The 20,251-nt window shown below is 42.6% G+C and overlaps 2 protein-coding genes across 2 annotated transcripts; both read right to left on the reverse strand.

Annotated features, from left to right (window-relative positions):
- Positions 1-1,252: 1,252 nt before the first annotated feature.
- On the reverse strand, positions 1,253-9,168 carry slc35b1 (solute carrier family 35 member B1). Its single transcript, XM_030058841.1, has 9 exons — positions 8,609-9,168; positions 7,416-7,519; positions 7,027-7,157; positions 6,871-6,901; positions 5,969-6,129; positions 5,218-5,344; positions 3,532-3,638; positions 3,175-3,328; positions 1,253-2,069 (listed from the first exon to the last, which is right to left on the reverse strand). The coding sequence occupies exons 1-9, from the start codon at positions 8,731-8,733 to the stop codon at positions 2,017-2,019; spliced, it is 993 nt and encodes a 330-aa protein (XP_029914701.1). The 5' UTR covers positions 8,734-9,168; the 3' UTR covers positions 1,253-2,016.
- Positions 9,169-11,143: 1,975 nt separating this feature from the next.
- fam117aa (family with sequence similarity 117 member Aa) lies at positions 11,144-19,052 on the reverse strand. The gene is made up of 8 exons (XM_030058475.1): positions 18,842-19,052; positions 17,476-17,621; positions 14,842-14,937; positions 13,572-13,685; positions 12,941-13,057; positions 12,436-12,661; positions 12,096-12,279; positions 11,144-11,442 (listed from the first exon to the last, which is right to left on the reverse strand). The coding sequence occupies exons 1-8, from the start codon at positions 18,960-18,962 to the stop codon at positions 11,229-11,231; spliced, it is 1,218 nt and encodes a 405-aa protein (XP_029914335.1). The 5' UTR covers positions 18,963-19,052; the 3' UTR covers positions 11,144-11,228.
- Positions 19,053-20,251: the final 1,199 nt, after the last annotated feature.

Genomic DNA, 20,251 nt, shown 5'->3' on the forward strand with positions numbered 1-20,251 from the left:
TGCGGCGGGGCGGGCGCTCCTCTCACTGCCTGACTCTGTGTCTCCAAACACGGACTTACAGTTTAATACAAGGAGCAACATTTGTCATATTTAATATTTGAGAAATTAAGTCATTTTATTTTTATTTATTATTATTTTTTTAATGAGTAACGTTATGCTGCTGTGTGGTTTTCATATCCTGTTGACCTATATCGCATTATACCGCAGACGCTGCTGACAAGATGCGCCAAATTATCACTTTCACTCTGTAGTTATTTTGGAAATCATAGTTTTACCAATTAATTACACTGTATGATCTAAAAAGCTCCTCTTTTAATCCCACCGAAATGCGGTTTTGTGTGTATCACTAACACCATATCAGATTGCTTTATTATTATTTTTTTTAAGACACAGTCTTTACGCATCTTTCATTTTAATGTTTTGCGTCTTCTGCCAGCCAGTGGACGCCAGTTTTTTTTTTTTTTTTTTTTTTTTTAAGTTATTGATCACACATGGCCCTAAAGTTGACTTTCAGTGCTGTGTGTGTGTGGCTGCTGGGTTAGCTGTGTGTAGCCTGAGGTGACAGCAGGTGTCGCTGTTGTGCTCCAACTAACTAACACATCAAATTTTACATGGTCTGTCCTCTTTCATCAGTCTCTCTGGGAAAATGAACCAGGATTATTGTCTCAGTGACTTTATGTTTCTCCATTTCCTCCCTGAAACTCACTGTAATTGATTTTTTGACCATCTTAAATAATTTTGCCGTTTGGACAGTGTTACCGTTATACACCCAGAACACCAACGTACACGTCCACTATCACTATAACTCATTATTTATATCAATCCTGATTCACAAATGTACATAATGTCCATAACAAGTTTACATAAAATTACATAAACATCCCTTTATTATATTTATTTTGAAAAAAAAATAGAAATCCCTTTTTTCCATTTTTTGCACTATTGTAATAAAGAACCCAAATGTTCAAGACTGTTTTAACAAAAAATAACCCAATGTTATTTTTCTGTGGAGCACTGCAGCTCTTGAACAACAGCTCAGTAACGTGTTTGATATGGGACACACTGGCGATTAATCTTACTCAATTAATATTTAATCACTGGCTATTTTATGGCAGTTTTCTACATGATGCAGCCATTAAAAGATTGTGTCTGTTGCTATCTGATTGAAGAATCAATGATGTGAACCAATGAGGTGTGCATTCAAACAAACAAACAAATAAATAAATAACAAAATTCACCAAGAACAGTTGTGTAGGTTGGTCTGATATATCACAATTTCCCTTTTATGATTAGCCATTTTCCATTTGTAGAAAAACAAAACAAAAAAAACATTGTAAGACAATTCAACAGTGGGATTTGACATAACCCAAAGGACTACATACAACCGTTTATATTTTATAAATGCCATGATACTTGGCAAATTGTTTGCCAAGAGAGAAAACACACATGGAGATTGCACATGTTCTAGCGACTGACAATTTAGAGTCAAAACATTTTCTGTGCCTGGTTTTGTGTCAACGTAAAACTTGGAAAACTTTGAGAAGCCAGGCGTTCCTTGGTGATAAATTCATGAGTTAAATGCTGGAAATGTATTTCTTAGGCCTTGTCTGGTATAATGTTCTTCAAAAGGAAAAGAGCTGGTTTCAATAACAATAAGGATTTCATCCAGATTTTTTTTTTTCCACCCGACTCTTTCATCCAGTCTGAATTTCTCCACAAAAACATGTCATAATGTGGTCGAAGTCATCGTTGAAGCCTTCCGACAGCCCTGACTGGCCTTGATCCCGAGTAAAACACGTCTTTATGACATATGACATATCAAAAGTACACATTAGTCAGAGTTGAAAACTACAGGGCATCTCTTTTGAACACAGTTAAGTTAAAAATAAAACGGTAGTGGAACAAATCATAGGCACGCGGGCCTGTACAGCATGTCTTGAGAAAGTAAGTTACTGGCTATAGAAGTGCTGTCCATTTGACCTGTGATTTTTCTGTCTATCAGGCGCTGCAGATGCTTCAGTGTGTCGTCTTCTTGGGGGTTTTGCCAAACTTGGCATCCAAACCAAGACCTAAAAAGGAGAAAACACAAAGCAATTAAGTGATGAAGGAGGCAGCGAGAGCCTCAGCAGCTGCGAAGCCATCATTTAGTCCGCTGGATTTTTAACCCTTTAAAATTCAAGACCGATCCAGGATTTTCTCCAAATACATCACTGTAAGAAAATCCCTCAGATACACCCCATGTGTGCATCCCTCAAGCTGCGCTCACTTACCAGTCAGCCAAAAGGTTTTCATGAAATTAAAGCAAAACTGAACTTTGGTGGAGTATTGGACTGTGTAGTTACATCGTTGGGAGTTATATGACTCTGCATGGTGGCAAAATATCCACATTTGCTACTCCGTAATCCACTGAAATGATAATCTAGAATACCGCACTTGTGTCTCTCTATTCACTTCCACAGTCGGGCAAAAAACCCTCCAAAAATAAACACTTCGAGCACCTAAATGAACACGAACCAAAGCAAATTATGCCAATATAGAAAGCAAGAGGTCCTGGTACTGTTTTTGTTTTTTTTTTCTTGTGTAATTAAAATTATTTTCTGAAAGTATCAGGATGTTTCCTTCTGGCTCAAAGCTCCTATGTGGAAATTTCCAGCAGAGGCTTCCTGCCAGATCTACTTTCCACTTCAAATAGGAAATAACAAGAAAAGAGCTGTTTAATTTCCTCAAAAAGGGTACCAGGACTGTTTTTTTTTTTTATTTATTTAAATATACTGCCATAATTCACTTTGTTCGCATTTGTTTATGTGCTAAAAGTATTATTTTGGGACCTGTGTTGCTGCATATTGGAAGTGGATGGAGACAGAAATACAGTAAAATGGATTAGCAGCCCAGGGGAGCACAGAGCAACTAATCTTACAGACCTGGATTTCAAATCCACATGATACACTGTGTAAATAATACAGCTACGGAGTTGCTGTAAGGTACTTTGATGGAGCTAGGCTAACAACTCCCATAGACTTAGAATCTTTATGCTAAGCTAACACAAAATGCTACCCATAGGAACCAAAATACTTCATTTAAGCTAACGACTGAGAAAAAGCCAGAGGTACAGAATAAACTGAAACTGTGAGAATAAATTTATAGATGCAGAGTGAAATTAGTATTAATTCTCACCAAGAAACACGAGGACGGTCCCAAGCCACTGCATGGAGCTCATGACGTTGCCAAACAGAATAACCGAGCCAAGGATGGTGAAGAACTTCCTCGTGGTGGTGAGGATGGAGCAGGTCAGGGGTCCAAAGTACACCACCGTCATAAAGATGAAGGTCTGGGAGAGCATAACGAAAGAGAGAAAAAAAAGTACTGTTGTTATAAAAATATGCTGCGAGGGAGCTTGTCTTGTCACATTCTCTCTAACACATCTATCAAAGTACATTTCTCACGACGAAAAGCAATAAAGCTTTATGAAACCAGGCTTTTATCACTCCTCTCGTCCACCCACCGTGCCCATCACTCTATCCATCCACCCACCTGACCCAAAGCGCTGGTTAATCCAAACAGGAGAATGTTGTAGAAGATGCTGGGGAAGCGCTCGGTGAAACTCAGGAACTCCCAAACCTCGCCTGTCCACAGGACCGCTGAGAGCAGACAACAACACATATTAATGTAAATCTAATAACATGACCAAAAAACACAGCAACTATTATTCATTCTGTTTTTTAATCTCGTGTGCCTCTTCCTTTAAAAAATATGTCATGTTCTCTTGACTGGTGCAGATACCTTTCTATTAACACACATGCAGAAAGAATGAGGTTTGGATTCAAAGTGTAGGCATAGAGCTCCACCAAGTGGTTAAATACAGCAACGGCAGTTAGATGAAGCCTTGTGGGAAAACGATATCGTAATGGATTTGTGGGATTTGAGACTTGGGCGTATCTCATCACTCTGGTTAATATCATCAAATCCCAGCTATGTAATGCAGGTTTCATACAGTGATTAAAAAGAGTGTATCGAAACTGCTGTAAAGGTTATCTACAGGGTCCAGAAAATCAGATGTAAGGCCTTTATAATGCTGTCTAGAGCTGAATTTAAGATAAAATGAATTGTTAGAGGACATTAAATTCGGACTGTGTTGCTGTTGTAAAGAAAATACAATGGGGAAAAAAACAACATTTTATTTGCTGTTCTACTAAAACTGTTTAATACTACTGAGGGATTAAATAAACATCATTTAAGACAACTTTCAAGGATCCAGTAACACCACACTGTAAATGGCATATGTTTACAGTGTAAATTTAATAATAATAATTAATGTAATTTAAAAAAAAAAAAGAAAGAAAGAAAAGAAAATGGTTGTATCTTGAAAAAAATGTGCTTATGGTGCCTTATATAATATTATTTTGTCCTTGCACAACATTATAGTGTTCAGTGTATATTTGAATTCACCAAAATAGCATACTTACTTATAGCTTACTTATAGCATACATACTCCAACAATATGGTTAATGATCAACCAGCTTTATGTGCCTATCTTACATGTACGACAGGAGTTATGGATCACATGACAGCACAGATGTGGCAGTCAGAGCTGAAAGGCACTGCTCTCAGCTCTTGGTGGAAATGTTTGCCGATACAACTCGTTTTCTGACACGATGACGCCGTTTCAGGACATTGGCTTATTGTGATCATCATCTGCGCGTTGTCTTAATCTTCTAATATTAATAAATACTAGCAAAGCCTGCAGAGAGATCAGCAGCACATTATAAAACTGTTAGGGAATGATTGAAATCGGGATGAAGCCTAAGCACAGATACAGGAGATTGGGAGTGGCTTTGACTGTATTTGGTGTGGAGAGCTGAGTGGGCGCTGGGAGCTCTGGGACGCCAGAAATCACCAGCTGAACCTTCTGGAACTGGCCTAACTTGACTAAATCTGTGACAGGACGGGCACAGCTGATGACCCAGTGACATACATGCAGTCAGGAACAGCAGTGCTGATAAATAAACTAAACTAGAGGGTAACACATTAGGAACTTGATGTCAATTTAAAACTGTCCTCTGCTCAGGAGTGATACCTCAATGAAAACTCTCTCTCCTCGTGCATGTACACACTCTACCCTGCTACATCTAAACTGTGTGCAGCATGTCGGGGGTCACAGCGTCACATCCTGTGTGCCTACGAGGTGACAGAGGTCGAGCTTCGTGTCTGATCACTCACCAAGTCCCAGCACCAGGATGGACCACATGTTGATGTTCAGCATCATGTAGTAGGGACTCGTCTGGAATCGAGCCCGCATGTGGTCCTGGGCCACGCCGGTCAGACCGTCCATTGTCAACGAGAGCAGCTACAACAAAGGGATAGCCTAATTAGGGATGCATGGTTTGGGATTTTTACTGATATCCGATATTTTCCAACTCTTTTAGCTGATTGCTGATGCCGATACATTTTATTATGCCTGCTCTTACTGTGAAGGCCCACTGGTTGATGCAGACATAAAATACCATGCTTTTCAAAATGTATTCACAGTCACTGAGCAAAATAAGAAAACTTCTTCAAATTTAGGCCGAGTAAAATAGGTCACATTTATTTAATATAACATTTTCTTTCAAACAAAACTGTAAGATTCATCCAACTGAAACAGGTTCGGATGATGCTCTCCCAGAGAAAATCCTGACAACAGCCACATATAAGGGGAGGTGATGATGTTGCTTATTAATACCAATGCGACTTGAAGTAAAATCTATGCTCTGCTGAATGGAATTGTTTTTTGTTTTGTTTTTTTTTTGCTTTTTTCAGTTTATAACAACAGCCTGCAAAGTGTTGGCACTGGCACGTTTTCATTAGACACCAAATATCTGAGGGAAAATTTCTCTTGTGGGCCTTGATCGACCTCTAAGAGAAGAAAGTGAGCCTTGAGCCGGTAAAGGTTGAGAAACCAACGCAGGAATACACGGCTGTGTGTACTCACCAACAGAATCTCCCCAAATCCAAAAACGTGGTCATCTGCTGTGGTCGAGCTCTTGTTGGGTTTGTAGAGGAACAAAGCCACGCCGCTCACAATCAACAGCACACACAGGTACTTTGCCAGCGGGTATTTCTTCCTCAAGATTGTCACGCCGAGGATCATCACTGCAACAACAGGATGGACAGCCTTTTAGCACCACAGACTCACCTCTGCATTTTGGGTTTATTATTTCACCATGGAGTTGATATCTGGACATTACTCCTGAGAGCTGAACATATGGACAGTGAAGTGCATATGTATGTGTGTGTAAGTGAGTGTGTGTGTGTTCAACAGGAGATAACAAATCAGAAAAGGGCAAGAGCTAACCTTCCTGCACAAACAGAACATACCGATACTGATAGCATTAAAGCTGACACATATGCTCTCAATATGGAAAGCCTTGATCATTTGAAAGATAACACTACTCTCTCTTTCTCTTATTTGTTAAGTGCAATGGATGATGGGTGCACAGGTAACTTGACTTGCTAATGGAAACAGCTCCTAATAAAACTCGGGTATCCATGTCATTACTTTTGGATAAAGCTGTTGCTGTTGTGCTTTTTCCACAAAATTTCCCTCAAAGAAATACCCGTACATAATGACAGACAGAGTGGATTGTGAAAGACTGGAAACCTCACCAAATCACACAAAGTATCAGGATGGACAGATTATACTTAGGGGAAGTAGGAAAATATCTTTGTTTTATGTGAACTGTTCCTGTAAGGGAATCCATCAACATTGGAATTTCCAGTCACTTTCACTGGATATAGTACACCAACTTGCCTGTCACTACATCTGCAACTAATATTCTCTCTAAGACATATTTTGCAACAGTGAAAAAAGTAATAATAATAAAAAAAAAATACCTGGTATTGGTTTGCAGGACTTTCCCAATACCTAGCACAAGGAAGAGATTGTTTTAGTACACAATGATACCAACACTGTTCAGGAAGAGATGATATACAGTAAATTAAAATTCATATTAACCTGCCAAAAATACACATGTGAAAGCACAAACTTGCCTGCGTGGGGTAGTTGACATACTGAAGGGCCGAGTTACTGGACACCATGGCTCCCAGATAAGAGAGGGAACACAACCCATAGAGCCAGCTCTTGGTGTGATCCGGTCTGGAGCCCTCAAAAAACTGGATCACTGACAAAGAACAGAGCGGAAAGTGTGGGAGAAAAAAGACTCTATGAAATATAATGTGCAAACTATAATTGGCTTTGCCTTTTGGAGGTAAATAAAGGCGGAATCGTGCTACAAGAATTTGATTAAAAGCCCAGGTTAAACTGTCAGATGCAAAATTGAGAACTTAACAAGGAAAAGCTTTTGTATTATGTTATTTGGCTGTATCCCATTCTCAAAAATGTGGTTACCTATTCATAAAAACATCCTCAGCTTACTTACAGATCCTTGCAAACATAGCATTGATGATGCACTGGATGAAGACCAACGTCTGGGCGAAGCGGAACGTCTCCTTCTCGTCCCCCTGACCATATTCGCTTCGAGTGCTGGATAAGTCAGAGATAAAGGGGTGTATTGAGTGCAGTGCAAGACACACAATGAACTGACAGGAGCAGGGTTAGTGGGGGGAAAAGAGGGGCGAATACTTTCATGAGGCCCCACACTGTACAAGGAGAGGCGATACTGTAAGTTACATGTGACACTAGGGTCGGCCGGCGCCAGTGTGACATCTTGCAATCGGACCCAGGCTTTCTAATAACGCCCTTGCTTGTGGTAAGAAGAGACAGCTGTCAGCAAGGAATTCAAAACACATAAAAGACAGCTACACAATGTCAATGTTAGATAACAAACAACAACATACAAAAGAACAGCATCCAGCTTCGAGAGGAAGTGAGACACCAGATCGGAGTCGTTCTGTAACCAGAGATAGGATCCCTCTCCCTCTAGTGACTTCAGCAACAACATACCACATGTGTCATGACTCTGTATGAGGAATGCAACTGGGTTTCAGCTCCACTACAGAGAACCATGAAAAGCCATTATCACTCATAATTTGTTGACAGATACATATTTGATCAAAGTATGAAATAATAAGTCATTAAAGCACGGGAGTGTTCAGCTGTGGAGGAATGGCAAATCCAGTTAGTCTGAGTAACAGGTACGCGCCACCTTCACAGAAATGGAAAGAGAGCGTCAAACCAAAGTCCATTCAATTTTTGCCAATTTAGTGTCATCTTCCTGTTAACACTGCTACACACCTGGTGGAATGTGACATATTGATATTAAACGAATGGTTTGGTTAGACCTGTATATTCGGCGTAAGTGTGGTCCACCCAGCAACACTTACTTAGCTAAAATCTCAGTTTTTGTTGTTAATCCGCACCGCTCACTACAGTGGAATAAACATATGGGAATAACAGGAGGACCACGGTTTTAAACTTTTTTTTTTTTTTTTAAGTGTTTCGCGGCGCATACGTATGGCTGAATTTAAAATGATCTTCTGTCCGTTGTTAAAGGTTTTTAGTGGTGTATTAGCAAGGCAACATTTAAATGACATGATTTTTGAATGGACTCAAGTTAAAGACCCAGCACCTCTACAGAGAGGCTAGACACGACCTGACTATTATGCTACTTACATAGTCTCTTGCAATATGCCGTAGTAGAAATAACACACGAAGACTCCCAGGAAACACACGATGAACCGAACCCGCTCATTCTGCAAAAGCGAGCCGGGCGTCGAAGCTCCTCTCCCCGCAGCCATGCTGTCCTCGACCAATCCCGGTATGGAGACCGAAACCGCGCTGCCGCCGCCGCCGCCGCCGCCGCCGCTGGCCCTCAGGCCGACCTCCCGCTCCACTATAGCCGCTGTCACGGGTCCGGAAATGGTTCCCGCTTGTTGCCCCAGTGAACGGGGAGATAGCTACACTCAAACCGGGCAATTTCCTCCCAAGCCTCTCGGCCACAATGTCGCGCTAACGCTGGGCGGTGGGAAACTGCAGGGACGCACAGGCAGCTGTCATGTCATTATTGTTTGGGTTTTTATTATTAGTCCAACTTATCAGCGGCGTGTACCGGTGTGTCAAAAGCATCCCATCTCCGTCCCGGCTGAGGTGGAGCTGCACTGTCCGAGAGGCGCACAGAGGCTGTTCCTCTGTTTTCATTGGGATGAAAGCAGCAGGATAGGGGGATAAAGTTGCGTCAGGATTGAGTCCAGTAGGACCTCAGCGACCCCAACAGCTAAGCCTGAACTTTTAGGTTTCGTTTTATTAATTGAATCTCCAGCACAAAAGCACTGCGCTGGGTAAATTACACTCGAATCAATTCACAGCCAAATGCGCTACAAGTAGTATCACCTAGTGTCATTGTAGCTGATTTAGATTGTGTTGATTATTTAATGCGGCATTTACAAAGGCTACTATTAAAATGTATAAGGGCCTTCCTGAAAAATGTCGCATGCCTTTTTGTCGTCCTGGGATGTGGATGAATATAATTGGTCCATGTAAGGCTAAAGAGAGCCATTCTTGGCCAATCACAGAGCGGAGTTTGCGCAGAAGGCGGCGCTTAAAACTTAAAAACCGCAAATCCACGTGTCAGTGTCACGGATGACAACAAAAGAAACCCACGGAGAAGCTGTGTAAGACTATGTGACTGTTCATCCTCACAAACTAAAACAAGCTATCAAACCAATGAATGTATGCAACATTTTCAAAATCTTTAAGTGAGTTTATTGTCATGAACTCGCGGTTTTTATGACTTTTCTTTTTTTTTTTTCTTTTAGGTTTGTTTTGTTTTGGCTGTGCTTCTCTCTTTTGCACAGCTTTGTATTGTTAGCTCAATGCTTCATGTAATTGTAAGCAGTATTATCGTCTTTGTTGATGATTTGAAATAAATATTTACCAAAAAAATGAGTTTGTGACTATTAGAAGGAATCCATGGACTTTTGGGGTTTTATTTTTCTTAAGGTATGGATGTCACAATGAAGGTATTTAACTAGATTCACCTTAAAAAAAGAAAGAAAGAAAAAAGTAAAATGAGGGCACACATCCTGGTCTGACCCAACTCTGAAAAATACAGCTACTGACAAATGATGCTGATTGTTCATGTGCTTCTACCGATGCTATGACATTTTTAGAGGCTATGATTTTCTTAAAAGTCACTGTTGCATAGGATCATAATGACAAACACAGTTCCGTGTCGGCATGAGCAATGACATTACAAAAGGAGGGAAAATCAAATGTCAAATCAGAGTGAATATTTAAAACAGCACAGTGCGACTAAAAACACACACAAGCAGGGATGGAAATGAAATGGAAATGAAACTGTTGCCTTATTATGGCAACGTCTTTATGGCTAAATCAGAACAAACTTAATTATCCATTCAAATTCTTGCAGTCATCTCCAGTAAACACCACCCTCTGTTGGCTGGTAAAGGCCAATAAAATTTCCATCCCTTCTCATCAGTAACTACAAGGGTTGTCATCATAAACTGATGAAGTTATTCCTCATATGAATACAAAAGTGTTAGACCTCCCAAACCTACAAAAATATATCTCTACTTGGAAATACATCTGTAGAAAAGCAGTGTGAACTACAGGCCCTAAGAAAACACTGAAAAAAAAAACAAAAAAAACAACAACTCGTCGACCGATAGTTTATCAGAAAATTTTTCAAGAATAAATTCATCAAGTATTTATGCCCTCCTTTCACCAGTGAGGTCTATCCAATTCAGCTGCAAACTGAACCATGCTTTACTAGGATAGAGACGCTTAATGATGCATAGTAGGATATTAACACCGTTGTCAGCATGTATAGTAAGTGCTTTGGGTTCTGACATTCAATTCACTTATTTTGACATCAAAATGAAACCATATGTGGCAGAATAAGCCTATTCCAAAAGAACAAGTAAAAAAATATTAAGCTCATCAAAGAACAATCAGTCATTCTGGGGTTATTCTGGGGATATTTCAGGGGAGGTCAAGTAAATAGCTGTGAGTCCAAGCACCCTGCAGGCAGAAATGATGAATTCATCAGTCATTAATCTGAAGTCTAACAATAAAAGATGCTTATTTTCACACACTATCGTCACGAGTCAGTGTGTTTCAGCAGTAATGGACAAGACGCTGACAGGTGTCCGTGTTCACCCTGCATATAAAATGTATTCACTTTTTTTTTTTTTCCAGCTCCAGAAAAATCCCCTGGTTCTGTCAGCAGCGCGGTCGGCTCCTGACCGGGTCCACCCTGATATCCACCCTGAGGCTACGGCATGCCCAGCTGCCTGGTCGGGGAGGCCTGGCCCGGGCAGCCGGTGACGGGAGAGACTGACAGGCCGCGGAAGAGGAGGTCCATAGAGGGCAAGAGGGGCTTCAGAAGACTGACAGGGCAGAAGGCGGAGCCACCGTGGGGGGTGAAGTTGACTTTATTGGGGTCAGGGCAGGACGGCTGGAGGAGAGGCTCGCCCTGACACGCAGACCTGGAAGCAGAGAGAGGGAGAGAGTTACTGATTCTGATTGTTAAAGGATAGGAAACTAAAGTATGTTATTCCTCATTAAAATAATTTTTATTCTCATCATTATGTGTAAAAAAAAAAAAAAAAAAAAAAAAAAAAAAAAACATGTAACTACCGAAATCTGAAGCCCTTTCTTTCTTTCTTTCTTTCTGAGAGAGACCTATCAGCTGATTTCTTCAGAATCAAACAAACAATTTTGCAGGGGATTAAAAAATTACTGTCACATGTAAAGGCCCGGTCACATCTGCATATTGTATCACAAAAGAGACTGGCATGACACAGCAAAACAGGATATGATGCAAATAATTTGACAGGCAGTGTCAAAAGAGCGCTTGTTTCGCCTGCTAGCGAGTGGCCATGGAGTGATGCAGAAACACGCGCTGGCTTGGTCGGGTTACAATATTGTTACCCTACAAAGGGGACTAAAGCCCACCTCACCCTGCTGGACTGTATTGCTGAAGAAACTACAGCTCCTAAAACTCTATTTTATTACAGTTATTGAGTTTTAAGAACCATCAAATCTTGGTGGATGATGAAAATTGCCCACAAGGTTAATACTAAGTAAGAAAATCCCTGTTTTTAAACTGGGTTTACCATCGTTTTAGGATGTTACTTACATCGCCTCTTCACACACACGGACACGCTCACAGCCCTCTGGCGGCTCCCTCTGGAAGGAGCAGGTTTTGTTGGGACGGGGGGAGGAAGAGGAAGAGGAGGAGGGCTGCAGCAGAGGAGGATCCAGCACAAACGGAGGGAGCGACGTCGATGGAGAAGGACACAGGGCGTCACATCCAACTGGCTCTGCACAAAGGACAGGAGATATGCAAACTTGAATTAGTCCAACCTCAAAAAAAAAAAAAAAAAAATCCTGGAAGAGAATCATTGAGCCAAAATACACAAAGATATTTCACAGAACGTGGTCATGCATCACACATATCTGATATCATGTTGTCTGACCTGGCTCGCCCATGGGGCAGGGAGACTGAGCTGGGGACAGGAGAGACGGGTTCAGGGGACAAGGAGAATGAGAAGGCGACAGGAGCGATGGATCCAGGGGGCAGGGCGACTGAGAGGGAGACAGGAGGGAGGGATCCAGGGGAGCTGGGGACGGCTCGCTTTGGGAGCCACTGCTGCATCTCTGGGCAGGGACAGGCGCTCTGTGACCGTCTGGGACATCCAAAATCTGGAACATCCAAGAGGAGAACAAGTGCAAATGTCAGACAAAGTAGCTAAAAAATCCAGATAGGAACAGCAAAAGGAGTTGCAACCAGGGATGTAGCGGCAGGTTAGCCCACCCAAACTCAGTATAGTCCCCTTGTCATTTGTCTATTCCAGTTTACCCACCTGTTTAATCTTTATGAGGTAAATTAACAACACAAGTAGTATAAGCAGTAACTGATTTATGTTTATACTGGACTTTTCATTTGCTCCCACATGACTGGCTGTAAGTGTGTCGCCTAACCTCATGCTGATCGTCAGACTTCTCAGACACAAACACTTCTTCCAGCTCGAGGTTGAGCCCTTCCACGCTGCGTCTCAGCCGGGGAGCGAGTCTGTTCAGCGGCATCAGGGGCATTGTCTGGGGAAAAAGTGAACAGTCGATTAAAGCAGGGCTAATGTGCACCTGATTATATGCTCAAGTGCATTTGGGTGATGTGAGGACAGCACTTGGCAAAATAATGAACTGAAGCACTCAGGGCCTGCTCTATGATTCTATACTGGGTGTACTTGTATTGTATGCTATGGTATGCTGGTTTCAGATTGTCTTACTGTCATAGCATGGCAGTGACTCTAGAGGTTTGATGACAGCAGTTCCTAAGAAAAGCACCACTGTTTTTTTATATCCCTGTTGCTAGTGTCTGGTTAGTCTGCCTGGGAAAAAAAGCTCTGCATCGGCAGTATTCAAGAAGACTTTGCTCTTTGTCTTCACCTCGAATCTCATTAAACACATTTTTTAATTACTTCTCTATGAACTGAAACAGTCAACTCATGATCACAGTCAGGTTTTGATCTTCATAGCGTGTTGGCATATTTTACCCACAGCAGTAACAGTAAAGTGGTAAGCGGTGAGTTTGCCGTGCTGCAGGGGCTACCTGAGTGATGCCTGCTGCATGGCCCGCAGGCAGAGGGTGGTGGGGGAGTTCATATCCCGCAGAGGGAGGGGCGTGGCGGGAGCGCTTCTGCAACTGGTGCCTCAGCTTGGCCACCTGAGCACAGAGAAAAGGACACCAGCAGTCAATAAAAAGGCTAGAGCAGCCAGTGACCAGTGCAAAAAAAAAAAAAACTGGTAGAAATAAAATCCTATATAAAGAGGTCCAATACAGATAGAAAATACAAAATCAGTGTCTGAACAACCTGATTCTGCCGATATTTTATTGGCTCTGTTTTTGCTTCCTTCTCACTTCTTTCTCCTTGTTTTCAGCTGCTGCATTTCAACCACAAATCCATTTTCTTGATTTTTGTCTGGCTTCCCGGTCACAGTGAGCAAAGTACCACGGCAGCAGATTTACACACATTTGACACTTGGGGAAACCCGGAGGGAATACTGAATATAAGATGTGGTTTATCAAACTTACATTTACATTTTTATTGAACTGTTTGTTGTACAAGCTAATTATGTTAGGAATTATGTATGATTGATATGTTTTTAAATTAACATTTAAACATTTCCAGCATCCCCCTCGAGCAGTGGTTTTCAAACTTGTTAAAGTCCTTTACCCCCTAAAATATTCATCCTCCGGGCCAACTCTCATATGATGTTGCATTTTGTCATGTTTGTAAGCTACAAAAATGGGAAGTATAGCAAACAAAATGTAGACATGACAGTGTTATTAACAGTTTTGCTCTCCATTCAGCTTCGTAGAAAGCCCTTTCATATTTGACAAGCTAGACTACATATCAGGTGCTGAAGATCATGCAGCTGCTGACTATTAATTTCTGTGACTGCAGTGTTTCTTTTTCATTTGTGTATTTGTGACACGTCCATGGAGTCCATTCTGATATGACGAGTGTATTGAGTTACATGAGAGAGAGTGAATAGTGTCGTTGCACTAGGAAGTGTGGGTTTGCTTTTGACAGAGAGAGAGAGCACTATTCAACAGCCTGGAAATATAAATCACAGAGTTTTTTTGGTGTACCCCTGATGTAACTGTCAGGAAAGAGGAAATTGCTTGAGGAAAAAAAAGTTACCCAACTTCTCCACAGGGATCATTATTTCACATTATCTTATCACGGCGTGGGTGAGGAGTAACAGCTGAGGTGGGAGGGAGGGTGTGTGTGTGTGTGTGTGTGTCTGTATGTGTGTGATTGAGAAAGAGACAGAATGAACTGACAAAGTGATGACAGCTGAATTAAAGTACTTGCCTCCCTCAAGTGCTCTGCACTGCCCCATGACGCTGAGCGCTTGTGTCCACCAATACTTCTCCTTCCACGGGTCTCCTCTGCCCAAGAGCTCGGCGTCTGTGGATAAAAAAAGAACAGAGATGTTTTGTAGAAGCAAATTTGCTACTACGAAAAAGTCCATTTGAATAAACATAATGACAGTCCTGCATTTTGGCAATTAAACCATTCAGAATATGATATGCCAGTCTCTGTAATTCTTGCTGTCAACAGGGTTGACCTACTGGAGGTCTGTTACAGAATAAAACCATTTTCCATTAAATCCAGTGAATGCTGAGCAATTTTACAGCTTTCAATATAAAGCAGAAGTGGCTTCTTGCAGCTGTCTCGCACACCTGCCTCGTAACAGCTGTGCAAAGGAAGGTAATGAGAAAACCGCTCTCACTGCAAAACAACCCGGCTTCCACACACACAGAAAACATCCTAACCACATCATTGTGAGGCCCATAAATACTACGCGTCTATGAGCATTCAACACCCCAGTGCACATGTGCACGTAGAGTCTCACACACATAAACGCTGTTCATCACACAGTCACGCACTGAAGCGGGAAACAGCTTTGACAAACAGCCGACTAGATGCATTTCTGTGCACGTCTTCTTTTGTCAGTCACAAGTCAAAAACGTCCTACTTTCAGAGGCCACGCCCAACAGGGGAATGTTCATACCGGCTTCTTCACACTGACTCTTGATCCTCTGGCAGGAGGCGCCGGGTCGGCGGCGGCCGGCTGTCGGGTGGGAGTGGGTGAATGGTGGTTCATCATCATCATCAGGTGAACTCCGGCCTGAGCTGAACCACAGGACCACCAACTCTCGACTCCACGGCCAAAGTCAACTTCTTCACACACTCAGCTCGCAAATAATCCGATCCACTCTCAGTCATCCATAACACTCATAAGCCAATCTCAGCTTGCATTGCACAAAGAAAGTTAGCTCCCACTCCCTGAAGCACGGCTACGTCATGTCCTCCAGGGTTTCTATGCCCAAAGTGCAGCCTGTTCTTTGGGCCTTGGCCCTCAGAGGGATCTTCTAGCTTCCCCGTTCAGGGACATCTTACTATGCTCCAAGACGATCCCATATCTCGCTGCAGGGGGGAGTTACAAAGTGTACGTATAAAACACTGACACCATATTCCGCCCTGTGAAGCGGCCTCATAGTCAGATAGGCTGGCTAAATAAGTCAGAAAGCAACAGGAGTCGGTGGTACAGTGACGTCGGTGTAGAGTTACAGCGGCTCCCCTCCCTCCTTCCCAAAACAAGAACGGGGCGATCATGGGACACAAACCTATAAAAAGACTCATAGGTGGCAGAGCACCCGGTCTGTCATGGCTGCCGCTTCCAGTGAGAATAAATCTACTAAACTAATTTGAGTATCTCCACCACTCTGTCAGTCCACGGTTTCCGAAACAAATTCACAAGACTGGTGAATTGAGAAACTGTGACAACACGTCTACTGAAGAATGAAATAATGACAAACCATCAGTTATATCATCTGGAGAAATGCAATGCAGTTATGCTGGGGGAGAGTATGTGAAGTGCTGGGATGGGTGGTGGTGGTGGTGGTAGTGGTGTGTGTGTGTGTGTGTGTGTGTGTGTGTGTGTGTGTGTGTGTGGTTAAGGGTGCTGGGGGATGGGGTGTCTGTATAATGAGGTCAGGAGGGGTTTGTTCCTCACAATGGAGGCAGAGGGGTCTGCTCGGGTTTAAACTGTGTCAAGAGTGAAGACGTAGCCGAGGAGCTTGGTGATGTTCGCTGAGGCTTTGTGCACCAGTTAGGGGTAGATACAGTCGAGGGGGGCACGGTGGGAAGAACAGCAGAGGTTGAGAAGAACAAAAACGACTTATTTCCAGTTGGCTGCTTTCAACCCACAGCGTCAAACTGGAGCGACTAGACACCTGCAGAGCCAACTTCAGATGCCATGCCCTCTATACAGCACTTTTAAACACAGGCAGAAAGCACAGCAACACTTGTTTTCTACTCAGTAACCTGTACTCAGATGACCGTTTCATTCTTTCTGGTGATTAGCGGGGGTTAAACTGCGATTAGCTTGAGAAATACAATAGAACAGTACTACATAAAGTAAAGTACTGAGGTTATTCGGGGCATTTCAACAAATCGTTATCATGTTCATTTTGAGGCATTAGTATACGTGCTGGAAACAAACAAGACCATATCTGAGAAGATAGGCAGCCTATACCAGCCTTCACTGCTGCATTGCTTTGCTGCACTCGGAGACATTGCTTCATGGCACAAAACAGGAAGGGAAGCTTTCAAAAGAATGGGACAGAATGGAATGAGTGAAAGGAAAAATCACTTCTAACATGTTGATCCTCTTTGGTAAAGAGATAGCAGGAAGGAGGCAGGGCGGACAAGTAACAACATGTTCTTTGTGACTGGAAGAAGTGGGGTTTATGGGAAATGTGGTCTTAAATTTGCGAAACATTGGCACAAACAATACCACTCGCATGAGAGAGAGGCTGCCAAGCATCCGGACCATTGTCTCATTTGTTTACTGTAACTACACCAAGCCATCATAATGAATTTGACAACAATACTCTGATGCTGAAAATGCTACCGGTCACACCTTTAAGATGAACCCACCTGTGTGGCTTTGTCATTGACACAGGTGACTGCTGGACTCTCTGCCTCTTTGGGCCACTGTCCCTGCAGGTAGGGTCCAATGATGGCATCCAGGGACAGGGTTCGGCGTATGGTGGGTTTGGGAGGTCGAGACGTGGTTCTGTCAGCTTGTGGGAGCAGACATAAAACACATTAGGATGATAGGTATGACGCTACTCGATGCTGGAATTGAGTACGCCTTAACTCGATACTTGTCAAAACAGCTTTGGTCTTGCAGCGGTGCTGCAAACTCATGCATGTGTGATCACGCTTAGCTTGCAGCAACACTGCAAACGCAAAAGAAACATTGTACAAAACCCCTTATCACTCTTGAAGAGGCATGACCCTGTTTTAACAACACTGGTTAGCTGTTCACAAAATAGCTCACAGGCTGCCTCCCTGTTTACTTTTTTTAAAGGGCCTGGTGGCAAGCATGCAGTAGTAGTAGGTATGTGTGTGTGTGTGTGTGTGTGTGTGTGTGTGTGTGTTCAGTCCACTGTAATCTCTGGCAGGTGTGGACCACTGAGCTAGGAGCAAAGCCGTCCAGACTGGCAACAGTTCCCACAGGCTACTGTGCCTACCCGAACCCAAACACACAGGCGCGTGTGCACACATGCATGCACGCATTCCCATCAGCCCAGTTCACAAGGCAGACAGAATGTATAAATAAACACTACCAAATACACATACAGTTTCATGACTACAGTCAAACACATGGTGGAAAACAGGGCACCACTTGGCACATGCACCAGAGATCACAGAGGTCAGTGGGCAAAGGGGCTGACGAGTGTCCGAATTACGCCTCCTGACATGCAGCCTTATGGGAGCAGTGTTGAAGTTCAGGGTTGGAGGCCTACATTGTTGACACAGATTTACTGCATGTTGCACTAAGATCAAGGGTGGCTGTTTGAACACATTCAACAGGTTGTTCTCCTTCCTCTTAAGAATTAAGCATAATGGCATTTGCTTTCCTACATCACTAACTTCCCTCACAATCACTAGGAACAGGGTGTGTCATAATTTCCTTTATGTTACCTTCAAGAACACAGATAAAGATAAATGTATTGCAACAGAATTTACTGCTGTATGTCAACACTCCCAACTTATGATGTAATAATAATAATGTAATAATGAGTGTAAATTACACCATGACAGCTTAAATAAACTGATCTTACATGCTACATCTTAAATCATAAAACACTACATACTAAAAACATGAGCAGAGCCAACAGCTGAGGATGTTGATGGATAATCTAACAACAAAACACTGAACACCGAACTCATTTTTCAGCATTGCAACACGGGGAAACAAAGGGCGATTCAAAAAAGCTCCTCTGAGTCTATTTACCCGTCTTGACATCTTTGCAGAGCAGGATTTTATTCCTCTGGAGCTGGTATGGGACCGTGGCTCTGAGGGGCTGCAGGTTGGGGTTGCTGCCCCCCCGAGCCGCTCCACTTCTGCACGACATCCCCCACTCCTCTTCACCAGGCGACCTAAATGGATGGAAACCCTCTGCTTGGCTTTGCTTTGCTTTGCTTTGCTCTGCTTTGTCTCGCTTCTTTCGTCTTTCACCGATTCTCTGCTCAGCACCGGCTTCTGTTTGCACTCAGTGGATCCTCAGTGATCACCCTGAAATGTGTCCGGGCTTCTTGTTGGGCACCCAGCTTGAGCTTTCTTTTGTGATGACCATGGTTTTCCTCACAGCTTCTTTTTCGGATTTAAAAAAAAAAAAAAAAAAAGCGAGCTGAGTGAGCCTTGCGCTTTAACGCATCATAAATCGTGCGTTATCCTTCTTTGTTAAGCGCAGACATGCTGAGGGGGACAAACTCCCCCCTGACTGAGCGTCCTTGCAAGCTGCTTGTTTATTTCCCTTGTCTGCAAAGTGACAACACAACAGCTCAACCTGTGCAACTATCTCGTGTAGTATGTGATTCCAAAGGGACGATATGAAGGGCCAAATCTCCATCTGGTTGGTTGCTGCAGAATACTACTGAGCACTTATTGGTCATCAGATCTATCTGTCTGCTAAGGGTAAACCCCCCTAGAAACTTTAAGTTCCCACCCACTTTGTGAGATTCTTTCCACCACTATGCAGGGCATGGGCCTTCCCCTCCTCCTCCTCGACCTCCTCCTGGCCTATAGTGTGTGTATGTGTGTGTATGTGTGTGTGTGTGTGTGGTCGCTAAAGTGGGGTTCAGGATCCCCCAGGGTTATTAGAGGTGGCTCGGGGACCCCCTCACCATAATGAGGGCAAGTTTAATTGCACTATTATATTACACTGGATATAGGGCACCAGCACAGAGACTAAAATCACCAGGCAAGCCTAAAATTGCATTCAGTCTAATATCATCATCAAGATTTGCACTTTTGCACACTGTTTGTTGTAGAAGTGTCAAATTAGTCTAATCATGTGTTCACAATGAGCTGATGCATGCACATGAGCATCATGTAACACAATTATTACCGAATATAGGTAAAATATAGTTCAGGTAAAGGAAAAAGTAGTTCATTTAAAATATAGTCGGAGTAAAAGGTGCCATAGTTGCATCCAAAATGCATTTTTACATCTTTCCCATGCAATTTAAGGATACTTGCATGTGTTTTATCGACTGTGATGACTGTCACAAAAATAAGATTATGACATTTGTGTCATTATTTAGTCTGTCATAAACAAAAAAATCTTTAGGCTAATTCACTGGTATTTATTTTCCAAGCCTTCCAGTTGTTAGTATAGCTGGTAAACCTCCTGACAACATC

Source organism: Myripristis murdjan, chromosome 8 (assembly GCF_902150065.1).
Source record: "Myripristis murdjan chromosome 8, fMyrMur1.1, whole genome shotgun sequence".
NCBI classification, from domain to species: Eukaryota; Metazoa; Chordata; class Actinopteri; order Holocentriformes; family Holocentridae; genus Myripristis; species Myripristis murdjan.

Coding starts and splice junctions, on each gene's coding strand:
- slc35b1 (XM_030058841.1), bottom strand. CDS start 8,733: ATGGCTGCGGGGAGAGGAGCTTCGACGCCCGGCTCGCTTTTGCAGAAT. Junction 6,130..6,870: donor GTCCTGCAAACCAATACCAG/GTATTTTTTTTT, acceptor CTGTTGTTGCAG/TGATGATCCTCGGCGTGACA. Junction 3,639..5,217: donor CATCCTGGTGCTGGGACTTG/GTGAGTGATCAG, acceptor GTCTGCTCTCAG/CGGTCCTGTGGACAGGCGAG.
- fam117aa (XM_030058475.1), bottom strand. CDS start 18,962: ATGTCGTGCAGAAGTGGAGCGGCTCGGGGGGGCAGCAACCCCAACCTG. Junction 13,058..13,571: donor ATGCAGCAGGCATCACTCAG/GTAGCCCCTGCA, acceptor CTTTTTCCCCAG/ACAATGCCCCTGATGCCGCT. Junction 11,443..12,095: donor CGTGTGTGTGAAGAGGCGAT/GTAAGTAACATC, acceptor CTCTGCTTCCAG/GTCTGCGTGTCAGGGCGAGC.